Source organism: Pseudorasbora parva, chromosome 10 (assembly GCF_024679245.1).
Source record: "Pseudorasbora parva isolate DD20220531a chromosome 10, ASM2467924v1, whole genome shotgun sequence".
Lineage (NCBI taxonomy): Eukaryota > Metazoa > Chordata > Actinopteri > Cypriniformes > Gobionidae > Pseudorasbora > Pseudorasbora parva.
Window position 1 is genome coordinate 23513909 of NC_090181.1, and position 22450 is coordinate 23536358.

Genomic DNA, 22450 nt, shown 5'->3' on the forward strand with positions numbered 1-22450 from the left:
AATAACTCATAATGTATTGCTGATGCCAAAGCATCCAAAATAAAAGTTTGTGTTTAAATAATATGTGTGTAATGTGTATAAATATTATGTTTATTTGAAAACACACATACATGTATACATTTAAGAAATATTTGCATATATATATATATATATATATATATATATATATATATATATATAAATATAAAAAACTTAAATATATACAACCATGTGTGTGTATTTATATACCTATACATAATAATTATACACAGCACGCACTATACTAGACACACTATAGAGATAATTATAACAAATATTCAGATACTGTGCATAAAAAAGTTTTATTTTCATACAGAGAACCTCTGATGCACACAAACAGATGTGGCTTTAAAATTCAGACAGGAGATTAAAAGCTAGGTAGAGTACAGAGCACAAAACCAAACACTTTTTAAAGAAGACAAAAGATTTGTGTTTAGAAGAGGTAATGTTGTCAAAAACCTACCCTATACTACCTGCTTTGTGATTGACATTTTACCAGGAATTCTGAAATAACTATCACCTGCATTTTTGAAACGATCAAATATTTCCGATCATCAAATTAAGACTGTTTAAGCAAGTCTGATCAACTTCCAAATCCATGGTTCTCTGCAGTTATACTGCTATTTTAATCCTCCTTTCTCAGAGACATGCTAAATCTTTCTTAAAGATTCCAAAAAATAGGGGAAAAGTATTTTCAAGTGCCATTCATATACTAAATTCAAGTGCTCAGTAAGCAGTGCAATGGGAATCTGAATATATCACAATGTTTTATATGATACTCAAATGTAAATTTTGAATCTTTAACTGACTACTTCACAAACTCTCCTCACAGAATGAGTCTCATTTATAGAACACGAGCAGAACAAATTTCAGTGTAAATCAAACTATTCTTACATCTTGCATTCAATTCAGCAAAAATGTATCGACAAAATCATCGTAGCATAAAAAGGCCAACAATCAAAGCATGCCACCCTGTACCATATCCCTGTAACTAGGACTATGTTTAATTAAGTTAAATATTTTCCTTTACCTCATCAATTCTCTTGTTTTGTTTTTTTACCAGATCAATTCATCTTCTCTCTTAGTTTTTACTTTTTTATAGAGTTGAATCAACTGCTAAATAGATGAAGTCTATATGTGATTTGACATCAATCAAAAACATTGAGCGACCTCTAACCTCATATTTTCCTGGGATATATCTGCCTTAGTGCAGGATTTGTTACAACTACAGCAGAAATAAAAGGGTTAGTTCACCAAAAAATGAAAATTCCCTTTAAGGAGATTCCGTTTTTATGCCCAGACCAGCCATTCATTTGTGAATAATGCATAGGTCATTACTAGATTCCAGGAAAGACTAATGCTGCCCTCCAGGCAGGTTTTTGAGCCCGCAAGTTACAGCTTCAAACCACGACTCACGACTTTGTAATGTTCCAGGCAAAGTCTCGCCAATTTGCCTAAGCGCCAGGAATTGTGGCAGCTAGATGTAAACAAAGCATTGCGGACCTTACAGGGCTTATGCTCATTTACAATAATTTATATCGCCAAAGGTGCTTACACCTTTGTTTATTTGAGGGAAACGGAGGAGAAAAATGGGCGCATAAGGAAAGAGAAGCTGTTACCTTTTATTTTATGTTATTTGTATATTTGCAAAGGTATTTGATATTAATTTATTCTTGCTGTTAATGGACTGAAATTAGTCCAATTAATGGACTGAAAACTAGCTAACGCTAGAAAAGCTGCTGATAATGCATAACATTTGCGGATAAATAACGTTAGAGCAATACCTTATTTTAATAAACGATATGATTTTTAATGTGCGACTTCCATTAAACACTGCATCCATAGGGGCTGCCATTGTTGTTTCGCGGACTATGTGACATCAGAACTCGTAACTGGGAGGCCACCGATCTAGTACGAGTTCACGGGTGGGAAATCACAAGTTTGACTGATGTTCCAGTGCGCACTCACAGGATAAAGGTTGGAAAAACACGGGTCACAGGTTGCCTGGAACGTGGCATAAAGGTGAAAAACCATATCACAAAGGTTACTAATTTATGGACACTTCATAAAACCACCAACAGTGCCACAGCACCAGCAGATGGCTGTCTGCATTAAAAATAAATTAAACAGTGTTTGACTGAAATGACAGAGACTTTCCACACAGAAGCTAAATGTGTAGTCACACCTGAGTGGTCTTTCCATTTCCTCCTGAAGTGCTGGGGCGCCACTGCTTATATTTGTTGATCACCCTTCAATCACATAGTAAATATATGTATTTCAAAGATGTGAACCAATCTGTGACACTTGGATGAAATCAGCCAAAAGTCGAAAATGTCCAGTGTACAACCCTGTAAACACTGTCTTTGTACCACCACTGTTCAGTAGTGTGTGTTCTGGCCTGCTGTCCATCCCTGCAGTTATGAATTTTAGATTCTACGAACGTTTCATTCATTAAGGTCAAGTTATTGTTAAGTCCCAGCTAATGGGCCTTCTGCCAACGCGAGGGCCAGTCGTTCTCCATCCACCTCTGGAGCAATCGTAGCACATCGATACGCTGGTAAAGCTGGCAAAGTTCGGTGAGCTCCGTGACAGGTTTCTGGTTGTAGCGCAGGAGGAACTCTTGAGTGGGACTGTGGTAGGTGGCCCCGTGTGTGCGCTGCTCTAGAAGCGTGAGCTCGTCGTAGCTCATCCCCCAGCGGCTTGCAAAATTCTTCCAGTTTTTGACAGTGCAGTGAGTTGGATCGAGCTTCAGCCTAAGGGTGTACAGAAGGTCTTCGTCGTTCATCAGGTCACTGATTTTGGGTGGAGGGGCAGAACATATACACTCCTTACAGGACTTATGTTCTTTACTAAAGTCTAGAGAGTAGAGAAAGAAAAGTAGATATTACAACAGTGTATACAATTCCAATGTAGTTAACATGAACTAACAATGAACAATAATTCTACAGCATTTATTAATAAATGTTTTAAAAATATATTGCTTACTGTTAGTTCATGTTACTAATGCATTTACTAAAATGTTAACAAATGAGAAAATGTATTATATATGATATCTAAATTAATCTTTACATATTTCTGATGCACAGTTTCAGTTCAGTAAAGTATTTTGGTAACATTTTCTATGAAGCTCATGCTTATAATGAATTATAGACCAATTTATACTTATTCATAAGTAAGTATTACTAGACTCATCAAGACATATATTGCATTATAAAAACAGTTATAGCTACATTTATATAATTTTTTGATAATTACTTAAAAGTCATGCATTTGCTTTTTTAATGCGCATGCTCATAATCCATTTTACACTGATTTATAAGTATTAATTAGTCTGTCTTATGGTTCTATGAATGTATTTATAAATATGCAGCCTGCATTGCGATAATGTTATTATATAGTGTATTGTCAAAAACACATCATAAATAGTGAAGCCACCGCACCACCATACTGGTATTCCCCAAAAAGCTCACACTTTCTACTGAATTAAAGGGTTAGTTCACCCAAAAATGAAATTGATGTCATTAATGACTCACCCTAATGTCGTTCCACACCCCTAAGACATCTTCGGAACAATGTATTTTCGATGTTTCAAGAGATTCTAATTAACCAACTGATGTCACATATGGACTACTTTGAGGATATTTTTATTCCCTTTCTGGACATGGACAGTATAGTGTGCATTCACTTGTATACGCTCTCGGACTAAATATAAAATATCATAAACTGTGTTCCGAAGATGAACGGATGAACGGAGGTCTTACGGGTGTGGAACGACATAAGATGTCATTAAGTCATTAGTGTCATAAATGACATCATTTTCATTTTTGGGTGAACTAACATTTTAATAGGAAATTATATGATTTTTATACCTGACGTCTCAATGAATTCTTACAAAACAAAAGTCCTAAGCATGTAAATGGTTATTCATTCAATGTCGGGAATTTCCCCGGTTTATTAAAGCGTTAAGTTTATATTCATTACAGCACTAAACATCAGATTAGCTGACAGATGAGAATCCTCATCATGTGTATTACAAATGTCAAAGTGCGCATTCTAAAATCGGAATAAAGATTTATGCATTGTAACCTGAAATCACCTTTTACTGTTGTGTTTATGTATTCATCTTGTGTTGTAGCATTGTTTTTTATTCATACAGTAGGCTAGCTGCAAATGTTTCAACATTGATTTCATTAACAGCATGCATTTTGAATCACTTTTTACACTTTTTCACAAGATTTACAGGTGCAGTTTGTAATATTTATGAGGATCTATTGACAGAAATCAATACAATATACACTTACCTAAAGGATTATTAGGAACACCATACTAATACTGTTTGATCCCTTTCGCCTTAGAACTGCATTAATTCTACGTGGCATTGATTCAACAAGGTGCTGAAAGCATTCTTTAGAAATGTTGGCCCATATTGATAGGATAGCATCTTGCAGTTGATGGAGATTTGTGGGATGTGCATCCAGGGCACAAAGCGGCTCTATTGGGTAAAGATCTGGTGACTGTGGGGGCCATTTTAATACAGTAAACTCATTGTCATGTTCAAGAAACCAATTTGAAATAATTCGAGCTTTGTGACATGGTGCATTATCCTGCTGGAAGTAGCCATCAGAGGATGGGTACATGGTGGTCATAAAGGGATGGACATGGTCAGAAACAATGCTCAGGGAGGCCGTGGCATTTAAACAATGCCCAGTTGGCACTTAGGGGCCTAAAGTGTGCCAAGAAAACATCCCCCACACCATTACACCACCACCAACAGCCTGCACAGTGGTAACAAGGCATGATGGATCCATGTTTTCATTCTGTTTACACCAAATTCTGACTCTACCATCTGAATGTCTCAACAGAAATCAAGACTCATCAGACCAGGCAACATTTTTCCAGTCTTCAACTGTCCAATTTTGGTGAGCTTGTGCAAATTGTAGCCTCTTTTTCCTATTTATAATGGAGATGAGTGGTACCCGGTGGGGTCTTCTGCTGTTGTAGCCCATCCTCCTCAAGGTTGTGCGTGTTGTGGCTTCACAAATGCTTTGCTGCATACCTCGGTTATAACGAGTGGTTATTTCTGTTAGGGCTGGGCGATATGGCCCAAAAAAAAAATCCCCGATTTTTTCACCAAAAATTCGATTTACGATTTAAAACGATTTTTTTCCCCTCCTACTTAAAATCAGTCTGCAGATGACAAAGAAATTGTTCAAAACAAGTTTTAACTTTATTTTGTTTAGGTAAAATTAAATATTTGCAGCTTGGTAGAAGTGCCACCTGGGGTGCAAAACTTTCAGCATGTGAATAACACCCGACTATTCCACAGTATAAATGGGCACCATATCTTTTGCAATATACAATATACATATCAAAGGTTTATGAATTGATATGCAGATAAAATTAACTTTTATTAACAACAGTAATGTGCAAAAAAAGTATAGGGAAAATTTAAATGTAGCCTAATGCTCTTATTAAATATAGATTAGCATTGTTCTTCAATAGTCTCACACTGAACTGATCGAAAGCTTCAGTGATTATTAAAGGAGCTCTTTGCTTTACTGTAATTTAGTCACAATTTGAAGAAAAGTTTAGTTTTTCCTGAGACTGTGACCGTACTTTCCATACATTAGGGAGTTAAAATCGCTAATAAATCAATAAGTGCTCTTCTGCTGGTTATAGTGGTGGGCATTTCATATCTTTTTTAAAATAAAAATGCTACAAAATGGATTACACATTTAAAAAAAATAAACTAAAAAAAACATTCGACTATTTCTTTCACACGACCCCTTTAATTTTACAAACCATCACATTAAAAATAACATTATAATCGGATATCTAGAGCTTTGAAGTGCTGGAAATAAGTGTGAAGCTCTTGAAAACCATTGGAAAGTGCTTGAATTTCAATCTCAAAAGGTTGTACGAATCCTGAGATAAATAATGACAACAACAACATTAAATCCATGTGGTTTTACTACAGTACAATCGTGGTAAATGTTGGTGTTTTGTGACTGAAACCCCTGCTGACCTTCGCTCAGCTCTGTTTGATCTGATATCTGTGGTTTATAACAGAATTGTGCGCCGACCGCTTCCACTAGATCACAGTAGCAATGGTGTGTTGATTTAAACGGTCTCTCACTGGATCACCAGCGCTGTGTATCGTGTCTGTCACGAGATTGGCCCGTGTGAGCTCGCGCTGCGTTCGTGTCAGCGCAGCTTTAAATGAGTATAGCGCCTAGCGCGGTTCCGTTCAGACTTCAAACACACTTTGCAGCGGGGTATTGTTAATTGTTCTGTGAAAAACTGAACCAATTACGAATGACACGGTATGTTGTTAGACGCGATCCTTGTTGTTTGTGTACCTCTGTGGCAAACGCGCGCGGGGAGGGCTGAGCCATTACGGGAGCTCAGAGGGGAGCGTCGGCGGATTTGAAAGAGAAAACCGATTTTCATTCACAAAAATCGTCGTAAACTAAAAACTCGAATTAATTCATAAAATCGATTTATCGCCCAGCCCTAATTTCTGTCATAGTTGCTCTTCTATCAGCTTGAATCAGTCGGCCCATTCTCCTCTGACCTCTAGCATCAACAAGGCATTTTCGCCCACAGGACTGCCGCATACTGGATGTTTTTCCCTTTTCACACCATTCTTTGTAAACCCTAGAAATGGTTGTGGGTAAAAATCCCAGTAACTGAGCAGATTGTGAAATACTCAGACCAGCCCATCTGGCACCAACAACCATGCCACGCTCAAAATTGCTTAAATCACCTTTGAGGTTGTAATGACCAGGACCACACCGCTAAATGCACTGAAGCAACTGCCATGTGATTAGTTGAGTAGATAATTGCATTAATGAGAATTTGTACAGGTGTTCCTAATAATCCTTTAGGTGAGTGTACAACTATGCTTTCAGTTGTGTATAAAGATCTTAAATAATGAACTGTATTTTTAATACCTTAGAATGAGCAATTTCTCTCTGGTTACACGCGGGTCCCCTTACAGTGAAGTTACCATTTTGCAAGGTCATGTTTCTACATGGACAAACTTCTCTAACAGAGTGCTAGCTACTCTCTGCTGTCTCAGGTGACGAAATCTTTGTCCTGTGTCGGTCACCGTAGCTTCTCTACATGCTTCGAAAGGGAGGGGTGAGCGGTGGGTGATGGCTATTCGCAACCTCACCACTAGATGCCAAATAACGATGACTGGTTTATATTTCTAAGATGATGCATGGCAAACTCTGAACTTGAATACAATATAGTGTAATACAGTAACAGAGGTTTGTATTAAAATGTATTGTCTAGGCTATTCGAAACAATTTGTGCAGCTTAACACCAATATATGTTAATGTTTAATATTTCCTCCATAATTATATACATGAAATATATTTTTTGTGTTTGGTCAGTTACCTGTGTCCGAAGTGTGCAGCAGACACACCCACATCAATTTTTTCAACATATGACTTATCTTCTCCGAAAAAACATAAAAATTACAGATAACATCTGAAGTAACTATTAATTTGCATACATATATCGTAAAACTAATCCTGTGAGACGCTGCAGGTTGTGATTTTAGGTCAATGTTTTGGCTGTATGTTAATGATGCCCTCTGCCCGTAGGGAATCGTAAGACGACCGCTCGAACACTTGTGGCTTCACCGCCTGAAGGCAGTTTAGAACGCGATGAGCAATCCAAAAATCGGTGGATTTTAGAGATTTAATATTCAATTAATCAGCTAATTGTTTGTGCTTAATTGCTTGAATCTAATGCTAACTTAAAGCTAAGCTAAGAGACACTATGTAACTTTTGACGCAAACAAAACGAGTATATGACGGATCACTCAGGTACTGGGTTACTCCGCACCAGTTATTGTCCTGCCCGGTCTAGAATAGTCAAAATATAAACACTTATTATAGTTTCTGTTGCCCTGATTCAGGATAAGACAAAAACAAAGTTTGGAAGATAATGATATACTTGCTCATTATGCACATTTTGAACAACAAAACAAAAAAAAGTTACATATTGTACTTTATCACTGTTAAATTCACAAATTTTTAAATAAATATTCATTTTCACACTGTATATGATTACTTATAGCATATAAAAAACAGTATTCTACCATCAAACACATACCTGGTGAAACAGAAGCCGATGGAATAAATTCAGTAACATCATCTTCAACAGGCTGGGAGATAGAGAAGAGATGTTAAGGCTTGTGTATAAAAATAAGTTTCTATTATAAAACAAATACACTAAAATAAGTGGTATCCACAACTTTCCCGAACTCTGACCTTTCCCATGATCGCTAAGGCAACGTAGAACAAGCCGGTAACGAACTTCCGCTTTACGTTAGTCTGTACTGTTATTTGCTAAACGTTGGTTGTATTATCAGGATTCAGGAGTAGACTTGTATAACAACGCTTCAGGCAAAATTATCACATGTCCCAGATAGTCGCATGGATCTGACTATCTTACAAGAACTTACTAATATCTGTAGCACTAAGCGTTATGCGGCGCAGACATTTTGCCACTGTGTGGTAGGCTTGGCTGTTCCTATGAACCACGCGAGAGTTACCTTCCGTTCATGCGCCTGTAAATCGATTTTATTTTATTATAAATAAAGGTTTATTTGTTTCTATTTATTTATTTTGTTCACCCGCATCCACATTCACCCATCAAATATTATCCCGCGCCGCACTCGGTTTTGCTGGGTCCCGCGGGAGTGCAGGTCTCTATTTGGATAGTAACGTTCGGCTGTTAGAGCGGTCTTGCTACACATTAAATCAGTAAATTATTGAAAACAATAAACATACCCCTTGCAAAAAATTATACAGTTTTACTGCAGTATTTTAAATAGGTTAAACTAATATATAAACTCAATAATTACATTTACAGCAATGAAATGTTAATTTTTATTACAATGCATTTAAATTCATTGAAGTTCATGCATCTATTTTCGTGTTGATTAAAAAAAGTCTACTGACAATGTCTGACATGAACATTTCAACAATTACAAATATTAAATTACAAATATTACTTCTACATCACAATTCTTGAGTTTATTTGAAGCTCGTTGGGCATTGAATGGAAGGTGTAGGGTGCTGCTAGGCAACATGTCAAACGGGTCCGTTTATGTTGCATGGTTTATAGAAGCAAGTGGGTTTCGGAGGTGTGGGACCCAGGCGCTCAGCGCTCATTAACCCCGGCGAGAGCAGCCTTAATTCGGCTAGTCCTTCTGACGACTGCCGCTGCCTGGCAGAAGCCTCCCATGACGCAAATTTGCGTCTGTTGTGTAGTGAATGAAGCGAATGGATTCAAAATGTTTGCGCGTCCAACTTCGCACGAATTGCACTATTTATTCGCGGCACTTGCGTCTGGTGTGAACGCAGCATTACTGTTATGTGTGCTAAACCGGAACTGAGATACCGTCAACCGGTAGTATCGAGTGTCATGGCGACGCCCACTAAGACTTGCAGGAAAGTTGTGGATAGAACAAGTGAATCCACACCCCTACAGAATACTCAACTGAGAGCATGTTTAAGACGTAAGGGGAATAACCACACAGTCCAGAGGAGTGGAATAAAACACAGCCTTTGGCATTTACACATAAACCACATATTTCTTATACGACCCACTGCTTAAAATTCAGTACACCACACAGTTTGTGGTTTGCATCTATAAATAAGGATGTTGTCAGAAATGAGTATGTGACCTGAGCAAATAATGATAGCATGTGATCAGATCCAACAAGATGCAAAGAAATGATCTCAGGCAACTGAAAGATCACAAGACTCACCTGTCGTATTCTGTCCACCGCTGACGACAGATAACCAGGGGGGACAGAGCTTATCTGTAGGGTTACAGGATCTGCAGAGAATCAAAGGTCAGATTCACATGATATTTTATCAACACTACATCTTCATGTCCTATTAAACATGATTAAATGGAAAGTGTGGAGGCTGACCAAAAGGTCACTATTCTCAATATACCTTAAATGAGATCAGCATAATTTAATGCATAATTAAACATGCAGATAGGAAATAAACAAGTGTATCAGTGTATGACAATGTGAATAAGCAATAAATACCTCTGATGCATTGTGGATCAGTGACCTGAACAGGGTAATTTGACCTTAAAGACTGAAACACACACACACACACACACACACAAAACATCAGCAAAGACCCCCAGAGGTCAAACACACATCACACACATCTGAATCAAGACTTTAGAGGAAAACAATACACCTTTGTTTCTCTTTCTACATGTTGGGACACATTTTTAGAGAGGAGGTACGTACAGTGAAGGGGGGGGGATTAAACTTTCAGATGTGTGGATAAATGAGTGGAGAACATGCTAGAACAAACCTCTGAGGGCGTCACACAACAAGCTAAGAGTGTGGGTTTCAAAACCTGCCCCTCCCACCCAATGCTACTTTGATATCATGTATGAAAATCATGTCTAACCTACATAATCAGTGGCATGTGATCACAATATGAAAGACGACAATGTTTACAACTCATGTAGTCTGTCATAACAAACCAAAACTAAACATCACATATGATCCCACTGATGTGTCAGTGCAGTGGGTATTACAACAATCCGTAACATCCCACCCAACTCTTCTGAATAAGTAAAGTAAGACCGTAAAGTAAATCTGGAAAAATTAAAAGCATACCATATCTGTAATGAAGCTGCTGGGGTCAGTGTCCTCCACCGGTTCAGAAGACACTCTCCCTGCAAAAAACAAACAAAGGTGAAACACCATATCACATCAACATTGGCAGTGTTGCATGTTAGACCACAACAAACTGAATAACTTTCATTTGTGAGTATGCAGAATTTGTGCTAATATATAAATATCTGGCACAAAATAAAGGGAACCGATTGAGACAATCGGTGATGATATGCAAGAACAAAATGTGACAAGTATGATAGCATTTGATTATTTTCTATTTAAAAGAGAAAATGCACACACCGAATTCCAAGTTCATTAGATAAATATATCATTTTCGAAGATAAAAAGCACCTTTAATTGTTTTGTCGCAAAAAAAGGCTCCACCAATACAAGTTACTTTAAGGGATTCTGAAAAGTCGAGCAGTGGCAGTTCACAAACTCCTCCTCAGAAGCTGTATGACAATTACGGAACCAACAAACTGCATAAAGAAAGAGGATTGCCAGTAAAAATGACTGCGAGAGGAAGGAAGTGTGTGCGTGTGTGCATGTGTATTTCAGGGCCACCACTGGCTTGTGGCAGAAACACAGATCACAGCTTTCATGGCACAGTAACAATGATGTAATTGCTAGATTAGCTTTGTACAGACGCAAAATTTTTATGTTTCATTTTAATGTCTTGGGGTAATGATGATTTTTGTTTGTACGATATTTCAAGACTTAAAGTCATCATGAAAAAAACGTGTCCAATATATATTTTCTAAATGTATGTTATCGATTGACTCATCCATGCATGCATCCTATTTTTTATATGTTTTGAGTTTCATCTAGTGACACGCAGGACTTCTCTAATCATCTCGTCTGAATGAGGCCCTTCCCTTTCTTCAAGGGGTGAGGGGTGCGATGATCTGAATGATTATCAATACTATTGAATCTGCAGTCCGTAAGTTTTGCCGTTTTGTCGCCATCTGTTTGAAACCTGCAATTGCAGTTAGTTGTGGAATCATCATTTTACATAGGTTATGCATTAGCACAATGAATTAAATGTTTTGCGGAGTAGCCTATGTGTGGCTGTCATTCATTCACCACACTGGTGTGGATACTGTGCTTCGGAATCATAAATTCTATGTCTTGTATGTACGAGTAAAATAATATTTTTTACCAGAAAAAGAAAAAAAAGCATTACAATGAATTGAGCTACCAACAGTAATTGAATCTAACGATCAAACCGTTTAAATTGTTATTATTGTTATACTTTGTTCTCAAATTTTTTAATGTTAAAGCTACACTGTGTAACTTTTTTAGTTTATTCTTAGCTAAAAACTCTTAGTTCTTTCAAAAATATGTGTTCATTAATGTATATTTACTTCTTTCAAGTAATAAAGTATTCTCGTAAGTTTATAATATGCCTTTGAAAATACATACGGGGGAGGGGTTCGAATGCCGGTCGCCATGTTGTCCCTCCATCTTGAAAGTACATTAGCCAAAGAGGGACTTACCCATAAATTCAAGCTTCGCCTTTCGCGTTTTAACACTCGATGACACTCATGGACGACGTCGAACTGGAAGCCATGTTAATCTTGGACTAAATCGGCCACCATAGGAGTTAAAACGAAATCGGAATTGAGAGGAACAGAAACTAATATTCACTGGATTGTCATATACCTTTTCACTGCTAGATGGGGGAAAATATCACACAGTGTAGCTTTAAAGGTCCACTGAAATCAAAATTTAAGTTTTTTAGCTTTTAGTATGACTGTGTTAGCCTTAAAGTTATGAAAAAGCTGGTAAGTTCCAAAACTATGACAAAATTTGCATTTAGGAGATAGAAGCATTCAAAATTTACAATCTCCCACTTCCGTTAAAACGAATCTCAGGTTTTGGTGACATCATTGCAGACTTCACTTTCTCGTCAAATCTTCTGTCCAATCAAATTGCTCTCTAGAATCTAAAGCCCGCCCCCTACACTGCCGAAGCTGCGGCTGAAATTGGTCAGTTGTTAACAACACACATTTACTAATTTCTACATGGTGAAAGGCACATAGCACACTATATATGTGATAAGAAACCAATGGCTCTGGTCTAAATTTAGACTACAGACACGAGAGCGTAGCGCGGATCATATGCGCGAGTCCGCGCAGACAACAAACATATCGATCCATTTGAATTCTGCACAGAATGCTGTATTTCAAAGCGATATGGAGGAGATTATGATGGTAAACAGTGTTAGAGGAAACTGGCTTTACCAAACAGAGAAAGGTCCGCTCTTGCGATCTAGTCAAACTGTATATTAAAGAAATGCTATTGGCTGTTTCAAAAAAGGGGAGGAGCTGCTAACAGCTGAAGCCGTTTCAGGGGAAATTACGTTAACACATTGAATAATGCGGCTCGTTTCAAGGCACTTCAGTGGACCTTTAACAACATCCGCATTGGGCATTGTATTAGCGTTCTGTAGAAGTGTATATTTCAATTTCTGTACAGTCTAATATTTTGCTTGTGACTATATATGAATCTCCAGTTGTTACTGATGATAGTCACTGAACTTTTCTGGATTACAATATGCCATCAAAATGATTAATTTAATGTTTAATTGTTCCAGCTGCATTGAGAAAAGGTTATAAATGATCCGCCACCTGTAGCATCCTCACATGCGATATAGCCTACCTGGGACTCCATGCTCGAATTTCTTGCGGAAAGCCAACATTACCACTCAACTTATAACACATTATTACAAGCTTACCATTGTGAATCGGGCTAAGGTAAGGAGATAGTTTTGAACACTGGCTGGTTATGTACTTGTTCAAAATGTATTTAGATATTTTTTTAATCCTTTAAATAAATGAGAAACTAAACAAGTAGGTTAAGGCCTGGCCACACGGAGGTGCGTTTAGCTGTATATGTATACATTTTGTACCATATCAACGTTTCGTCCACACGGATCTGCCGTTTTGGAAGCATATCAGATATTTTCTGAAACCGGGTCCCAGAGTGGATCAATCTGAAAATGACATTCTTGCATTTTCTTGTGTACAGCCAATCCATATATTTGCATTAATGTAGGGGAAGGTTTATGGTTGAGGTAGGTGTTAATAAAACACATCTGTTAAGTAGCAAATGTATTTATTGTTATTTTTATGGAGAGATTCCCTCTCACCTCCTACCACTGCTATACCCATAGACAGTAAAAGAAATGGACAGAGCGATCCCATAGACGTCAACAGCGGAAAATTGGGTCAATTAGAGGCACTCAGTTCCTGATGGCTGAGCGCACTGCGCAGGCTCAGACTGAGCTTGACGACGTAGATGTGACGTAAGCAACCTGTCTGACAGTTGTAGGTCTTCTAGTAGTTGTGGAAAGTGAAAGCTGAATCACGTTGTTTAAATGTTTTCTCCCGTTGCTTTTGGCTCACTATGGGCTTCTCCCCATTCTTCCCCCTTGACTTTATTGGACTTTATGTCTCCACGTCCCCCCGACTGTCTCATAGACAGTAAAAGATTGTTTCTGAGCGTCTCCTCCTGTCTATACGGTAATTTTTCAACTGTGCACCAGAGTCGCGTTGGTTATGACGCAACCGTTAGCCTATTTTTATAAAAACAGCTTCTACGGGGCGATAGTGTAACGCCGCATTCACACGGGGCGTAGGCGTTAAAGCTTGACGGAGGGCGTGGCTGAAGCTGGGTGCTGACGCGATCGTCATAGTGACAACAGCCAATCACATTAACTTGCCGCTTGGACCAAAACACAACACAAAAAAGCACCTTTTTATGACAGCTAGTCTGTGAGACGAAATGGATGCCGATTTGGTGTTATGTGTGATTGCGATTGCCCGTGTAGTTGTTGTCAGTGCACTGCACAGGTGCTCAAAGCTGTTGGCTAGCGTCTGCTGTAGGATATTTGCATACGGCGATCTGGTTGGATGACGCCTGCGCTGGCGCTTGAAAAGTTGAGAAATCTTCAACTTCTGCCGCTTGGAACGCGAGTGAAGCGCCGCGACGGAACCCACAATTCAGTTCGGCAACGGATGATGTCACCCATTCAAAGTAAATGGGAAGCGTTAACGCCTACAATGTGTGAATGCGGCGTAAGATACAAGGTAATGGAGCCTTTTATGCATTGTCATCTTTCTGTCAATGGGATGCTAACAGCAGGTGATGGCTTGGTTAGCAATGGCCGCCCCTATGGGTGGAACACTTTCCGAGTGCTAGATTACCCCCTCGGCTATACCACTTCTAGCCACAACTCTTCTTCTCTGTTTTAGTGTATTTCTGTGGCAGAATTACAGCGCCACACACTGGCCTGGCATGTATGCTACACCGTTTTGAGTCGGTTTCAGTGATCTTGTGTGTACGTAGATATTTCTTGAAATGAGGGAGGAGACAGATCAGATTTTCACTCTATTTCAATTGCAAGCAAAGTTGTGTCCTGCTGCTGTGACTGCTTTTCTTACAGCTGACTGTTAAACTCAAATTCAGATCTGCCTCCATGCAATCAACATTCAGTGGACTGAACCAAGGCCCCACCCTAAATTTTATTCACGAGTTCACACTTACATATAATTATATAGAGTAATATAAATGCGTATTTGGCATGCTGTCCGGGGGGAGGGATTCGAGCTCGAACTTGGCCCAAACCCAGAGTACCCCCCCTTCGTGTAAGTGGTTAGAACAAAAAGAGCAAAATGTGGAGAAGGGGTGGAGGAGGGATGCTGATAAACTGTCAACAGAATGGAGGTAAGACTGCTGTGTATATATATGCACCTCTCGTTGATTAGCTGAGTGCTCTCCACCTGTGTCAATTATCTGAAAGCCCTCCTCCCGAATCTTTGTTAATAAACATTGTTTATTTTCAATAGTCCGTTTAACTTGAAAACAATGCAACATTAATGTAACATGAACGGATTTCAGTGGGTAAATTTCCATAAATAGATAAGTAGTTATTAAAATAGGTTCCATGCTTGTTGCTTAATATAGGTTCAATCATTTGTTGAGTCTTGTAAATATGCAAAAAAAGAATGTTAAAGGGGTACTTCAGCGCTGGGAAGATAAATCTGTATTTGAATGAGGTTATTGCAGTAGTAGAAATGTGAAATTATTTTTTAATTTGGTGCTTTTTAGACTGAGAAAAGACAGAAAATGTATTTTTGTCTCATGGGGATAAAAGACAGCAACTCCCAGAATGCTTCGCTGCCCTACGAGGCCACTCCCAAAGCCACCGGTACTGGATTACTGGATCACATTCACTTTCCCACCGCCACAGCTTCATTTTCATAGAATCAGTTCAGCTAGAGAACAGACACTACAATGTACTACAAGTGTCTGTTCAATATGTGATTTAGCCGCTGAGGAAGTCACACAGCATAGACGCTGCAGGAGTCAAATTACATACATTCATGATGAGCTGAATGAGCTCTCGTGATGAGAGCTGAGGTAAATGCGACTGCACTCGCAGCATAGATTCACAGCGCGAGTTCAGTCTGCCGCGTTTTCAGTTTATGCTTTTGAAAGATTAACTCTCATTGGAATTAATTTGAGAAGTTAACACTTACTTTGCTTCCCCTGGCCGCACCGTTTACATGAATGCCTGAGCCAAGCTGAGCTGTGAGTGCGATCTCCCATCCCCCATGTGCGAGTTGAAAACATGCGGAAACAGCTCCCTCCGCTGGCTGTACACTTTAGCCTCTGGCCAAAAATTCCTCCGATATTAGCCTCATTCGAGGAATTTTCCCAGAAATTAAATGCATAAATCTCTTGTCTCAGGGGGATATGAGGAGGGGGAGCACAATCATTCAAATATCCTCCACGGTTTCTACTGATACAAAGCCATATGCTAATCGCTGAAGTAACCCTTTAAGCCAAAGGCCCCATCCCAAATTTCATATGCAATTATGGTCTTGTGGACAATGGCCGCCGTGTGCATGTTTGGTGTCCCATTTCTCATTTTGGGTGTCAGAAGAGTTCTCACAAACGCCCACTTTGTGGTCGATATGCACCCTATACTTATATACTGATATATTGATATATCAGGGCAATTTCACTTTTGGTCTAAAAAGGGCATTTACATTTTTCTGTTTCTAAAAAAAACAAAAACAATAGCAAGCCAAGCCCAGGTATGAAAAAGTAACATAACACATGACTTTTTTATACAAAAAAGTAACTAACACAATAACTACGTTTACATGGACAGCAGTAATCTAATTATTGACCTCATTCTAAATAAGACAATATTCTGATTAAGGTGTTTACATGAGTTGCTTTTAGAGTACTCCGTTCATGTTCCCGTTTTACATGTGATAGAACATAGATCGATTATGGCACGTCATTACGTCCCCATGCCATGTTCTCCAACATCCAATCATAGCGTGACTTCGGCAGGTCTGTTAATTTTATGGGCTCAGGAAACCCGCTAACTTCACCTGTGGGTGTCGCTGTTGGACAGTGTTACTTTACATTAAGAAGTATAAAAAACATGTGTTTTTATAATGTTTTATATACATTTAAGTTGATTTATTTTTGTAATATTATGTATTGTCTCTTTCTGTTTTTTTGAAGAGACACTACCCCTCTTTTACTCCTTATTGACAGCCTACATTTAGAATAATAGCTTTGATTAATGATGAAAAAGGTTTAAAAATCGTGACTGTTTGGATTGTTTTTCCTGCCGTCGAGCCACAGGCGTTCACTGAATGACCCATCTGGTTCACGATTACAGATAAACTTATTGTATTTTACTTTTACAATGAGCATAATAATTACAACAAAAATAAAAATATATATAGAAAGGATGCAGTGATCAAAATGCGGCGAAATCTCCGTCACAACATTAATAGTTAGATTAAGGTGTGTACATGTCTCCGATAATGCGACTAAAATAGGCATACTCCACATGTCTTAATCCGATTTATGTTTAGTTAGATTATGACTTTAATCAGATTAAGGTAATTAGAAATCGCTGTCTACATGGTAGCCTCTTAATCAGAGTATTGTCTTAATCAGATTAATATCGGAGTATTGTTGTCCATGTAAACGTAGTCATTTAGTTATGCAATATTGCAATACATTACTTTCAAACTTAACTTTTTTCAACCCTGATCCAGGATGATGTCAGCCCTAAAATAGTGACAGCATTGGGTTCCTGCTAAATAAGTCCAAAGTATCTTTTTTTTTAAAATTTAGCATAATAAAAGCATGACTTCAATTACATCCTATTATGCTTAAGGTTAGAGACATCATTTCAGACATCAGACAGAAAAAAATGACTGTCTGCTACCACAGTTTTGGTGAGGGAAAAGATTGATCATGTAGACTGGTTATCACCCCAGTCTCACCCACCAGACAGCTTAACCAGTTGTATATCATGCATGTGTGTTGACAATTTCTGCTGTTTCCCACGAAAGAGACACAATTCAGAGGAATTTATAGGTTTTTTTTTGTTCCTTAAAATAGTCCTTAATAAACACTTGAGTATGAAATATAAAGGGTATTTTCGTAGAAATCCCATCAGCTGAAACAGGATGTTGGCTTTCAGAAGTGAAGCACCATTTATCATGGTAACTGTTGAAAGTACATGCAGGGAAAAAACAAGCAACAAACTCTGATGTAAGCATCGAACCGGAAAGAGTGCCTAGCACCTCGAGCTGATGTTATCTCTGTCTGGAAAGATATTTTCTTTTGCTCCGCTACAAAAAAAACCCAACAGAAAACCCAATACTAATAAAAAAGCTTATGCAAAATTATTTTCTATCAAAATATGCTTCAAAAGTTTTACTCATTCACAACCTAATGTTTCACAACCTAATGTGTTTCATTCTTTACACCAGTAGAGAGATAAACTAAAGCTCATGGACAGATCTACACGTGCCACATTTAGCCCCAGTCAGTACTGCAGACGAATCCAAACCTGTGCAGCCTGCATCCATTCATGAGTGTTTCTGCTCAGCCAGGGAATGCCGAGAGCATGTAGCTGCTTGCTCGGGATGCACTTGAACAGATAAAATGTAAACCACATCATAATATAATCCTGCAGGGCAAAACCCTCTGCACAGATCTTCTTCTGCACGGCCACCCATACACTAACAAGAAGCAACACAAATAAATACAGTATAAACCCTGTCAACTCTACATGCAAAGAATAAAAGCCTTTTTAAAATAAAAATGTCAAGTTATAGCAACTAAAACAAATAAATAAAAAAGAAACACTGCATCCATATAGTCACAACATACATTGCACTTGACCCATCCCATCACACAAATCAAACATTTTTATAGGCTATAATCCTAAATGCAAATATATTTGTCTACTTGTGTAAACGACAAAATACCCTACCAAACTCAGAACCAAACAAACGGAAACACTTTAATTTAGAGTCCAATTCCGACTAGTTACTTATTAGCATGCATATTAGGATATTGACTGTTTATTAGTACTTACAATGCCTTATTCTGCATGACCATATTCTACATCATGACCTTAATCCTACCCAACACCTTACTCAATATTAATAAGCAGTAATTAGGAGTTCATTAAGGCAAACTCGTAGTTAATGGTTAGTTAATAGTGAGAATTCGACCCTAATATAACAAGTGCAACCAAGACATATTAACAAAAAACAAGTGCCTCTCCGGCATGCAAATGCCAGTAACAAAGAAAGTTTAGTAAAGATCCCGCAGATTTACTTACCAAACGGCTCGGTAAACGCCTTCAAACTCGTCATGTTCACTACGATTGTCCCAAACATAGGAGAAGATCGCTGATGACCTTTACACGAAAACTGGATGTGTGCGGCGCCGGTGTTTACTTCGCCTTTGAGCGCGTTTCTGCGCCTGCTGTCCTGGCAGATAGAATCGACACAAAAACCTTTAAACTACCTGAACCAACTTTTCCTGCACAGCATACCAGACATCTACTTGCTTGTGTGACTCGAGCTATGGGAGAACAGAGTGGTCGAGAGTGTCTCTCCCACACAAGGAAATTGCGTAGACGCGCGAGCATTTACGCCATAGATCATTACGCATATTTTCTCACCTCTGCCTCAAACGTGAAAATGTCCCATTTAGCTAATGTCATGAGTTGGGTCACTCTCGACAGAAATAAATAGTAGGCTAATAATAAATTGTAATAAATAGGCACTGCACTTGCAACATTGCATGTGAATAAACAAGAATGTAAACCAATGCGCCATAGTACAAATAAATATTTACTTTGCACCTTTAATACAAGTGAGTTCTCAAGCATACACATTCAAAAATATTTCACTTAACTGGGCTAATTTGTTAAACAAAAAAAAAAACAAAAAAAAAAAAAAAACCCTTTATGTTTAACTTGATTTTGGAGGAAATTATAATAAAAACCGAGCAAAACTTACTTGTTGGAATCAAAATGCAGCTTAAGTCAGTTATGACTATTTACATTTTATAAGGCTATCTGTCTTTTTGTCCATTTAAACTTGTTGCGTTTCTATTATGCATATTGCTAACTTGCTGGGCCTACCAAAACCCCCTGACATATTTATGTGTAATACGGCGGTTGGAAAAACCTCCCTCAAAAATAAGTTTTGAGTTTTAGTGTGTGCACTTGTTTAATATTTGTGTGGGCCAAATACTCACTTATATAGTGAACAATTAAATAACAACAAACTTGAGGACATTTTAGTGGTCCTTAAAAGGGCTTATCAAATTAGCCAAAATATATTTGTATTAATGCTGGTGTTTTGCACATGTTTCTGTGATGTGTAGGTTTAGGGGTAGTGCTTGGGTTAGGCAATATAAAATCATCTCCCTGATATAAAATCAGTGGAAGTCTATGCAATGCCCTCACTATATATTACAATAAAACATCTGCGTGTGTGATTCCGGTAAACCGTATGTTATGAGGACAACATTTCTTTATAAGATGGCAATATCTGAAATCCTTGTCCTTGTGGGGACATATTTTGGTCCCTATGAGAAAAACAGCTTATAAATCATACAGAATTATGTTTTTTGAAAATGTAAACAATGCGTTTTCTGTGATGGGTATAATTAGGGGGTTAGGGGATAGAATATACAACTTGCACAGTATAAAAATCATTATGTCTACGGAATGTCTCCCAGTATATTAAAAATGAAAACAAACCACGAGCGCGTGTGTGAGTGTATTGCAGAATGTCACCACTGAGAGGCGCTATAAGCTCATGCTCAAAGAAAAAAAATAATGTTTTTCAAATTCTGCTTAGGACAAAAGGAATTGTGGTAGGCTAACACTTTACAATACCGGTGCACTAATATGCATTAATTCATGCTAATGCACTAATGCACAGATAATCATGAGTTAATATATGACTCAGGAGGAACTAAACCATTTATTAATGATTACTGCATCAGCAACTAATGATCATTCCATATGATTAATAAATTAAGTAATCATTACATATAGTTAAATGTGTCATAATGTATTAATTCCCTATAATAACATACTATATTAACTAATAGTGTAAATTCATATGTTAATTACCACAATAGGTCAAAGCCATGCATTTCAGCTTCCAGTTGTCTGCTTTAATTAATCATTAGCTAACCGTATCATTATATGACTTTTTTTTAACTTGTTGAGGCAAATGACTATTAACTCATTCAAAATGAATTCAAAACCCATAACCACAATGACATATTACGTAACAATAATTTAATAGTCATGTGCCTCAACAAGTAAAGTCATAACATAATGATACCTTTGCAAATTGTTGATTAATTAAAGCAGACAACTGGAAGCTGAAATGCATGGCTTTGACCCATTGTGGTAATTAACACATTCATTTACATTATTAGTTAATATAATATATTATTAGGGAATTAATACATGATGTAATACTTAATTAACAGCAATTCATACACTCTAAAAAATGCTGGGTTAAAAACAACCCAAGTTGGGTTGAAAATGCACCAACCCAACAATTGGGTTGTTTTAACCCAATGGTTGAGTTGTTCTTACCCAGCAATTGGGTTGTCTTAAGCAACATTTAACCCAACCACTGGGTTAAAACAACTCAACCATTGGGTTAAAACAACCCAATTGTTGGGTTGGTGCATTTTCAACCCAACTTGGGTTGTTTTTAACCCAGCATTTTTTTAGAGTGTATATTACTTAATCCAATAATAATATAGAATGATCATTCGTTGCTGATGAAGTAATCATTAATAAATGGTTTAGTTCTTCATGAGTCATACATTGACTCATGATTATTTGTGCATTAGTTAAGCATGAATTAATGCATATAAGACCCGTATTGTAAAGTGTTACCTGAATGGTTTTGCCGAGCTCCGTGTTTTACTTTTTTTTTTTTAATGGTAGGCCTATTGTCTGCAAGGATAACATTTTAACAGAATACAAGGTTTGATTAGGTTTGACTAATCAAGCAGAGTGACTTTTTTAGAAAGCACTTTTTTAGAAAGGGCACATATAAGGTCCCCCATGTTGCATGTTATTTTTCCATTTGTATTTACACTAAATTCACATTTGGTGCTCTTGCCTTTTTTAGGTGCTGATTCAAATGAAAACAGAACACACTACAGACTAGTAACAGAGCAAGATCATATTTTGTGCTTAAAAAGCATCTCAGCATTAATGAGTAAACGACATTTCCCTGATTCTCCAAGCTCATTTTACAACACAGTTTGGTTATTTCATCTCTTTCCATCCCCTCGTCCTCTATAAATGTTAATGTTGGCTTCACTTCATTGAGGTGAAGTATTAGATGTATCCATGTAGAAAGAGGACATTAATACACT

The 22450-nt window shown here is 37.7% G+C and overlaps 1 protein-coding gene across 2 annotated transcripts; it reads right to left on the reverse strand.

The window, feature by feature from the left end:
- Nucleotides 1-301: 301 nt before the first annotated feature.
- Nucleotides 302-19629, reverse strand: edaradd (EDAR-associated death domain). 2 transcript variants are annotated; one of them, XM_067455592.1, is made up of 6 exons: nt 19365-19629; nt 10691-10749; nt 10100-10151; nt 9809-9879; nt 8146-8197; nt 302-2874 (listed from the first exon to the last, which is right to left on the reverse strand). In XM_067455592.1, exons 1-6 carry the CDS (start codon nt 19420-19422, stop codon nt 2498-2500), a joined length of 669 nt encoding a protein of 222 aa, XP_067311693.1. In that variant the 5' UTR covers nt 19423-19629; the 3' UTR covers nt 302-2497. The 2 variants fall into 2 exon arrangements, with proteins under 2 accessions (XP_067311693.1, XP_067311694.1); XM_067455593.1 differs by lacking the exon at nt 19365-19629 and adding an exon at nt 11042-11914.
- Nucleotides 19630-22450: the final 2821 nt, after the last annotated feature.

Coding starts and splice junctions, on each gene's coding strand:
- edaradd (XM_067455592.1), bottom strand. CDS start 19,422: ATGTTTGGGACAATCGTAGTGAACATGACGAGTTTGAAGGCGTTTACC. Junction 10,152..10,690: donor GCAGCTTCATTACAGATATG/GTATGCTTTTAA, acceptor TGTGTGTTTCAG/TCTTTAAGGTCAAATTACCC. Junction 2,875..8,145: donor ATCGGCTTCTGTTTCACCAG/GTATGTGTTTGA, acceptor TCTACTCTCTAG/ACTTTAGTAAAGAACATAAG.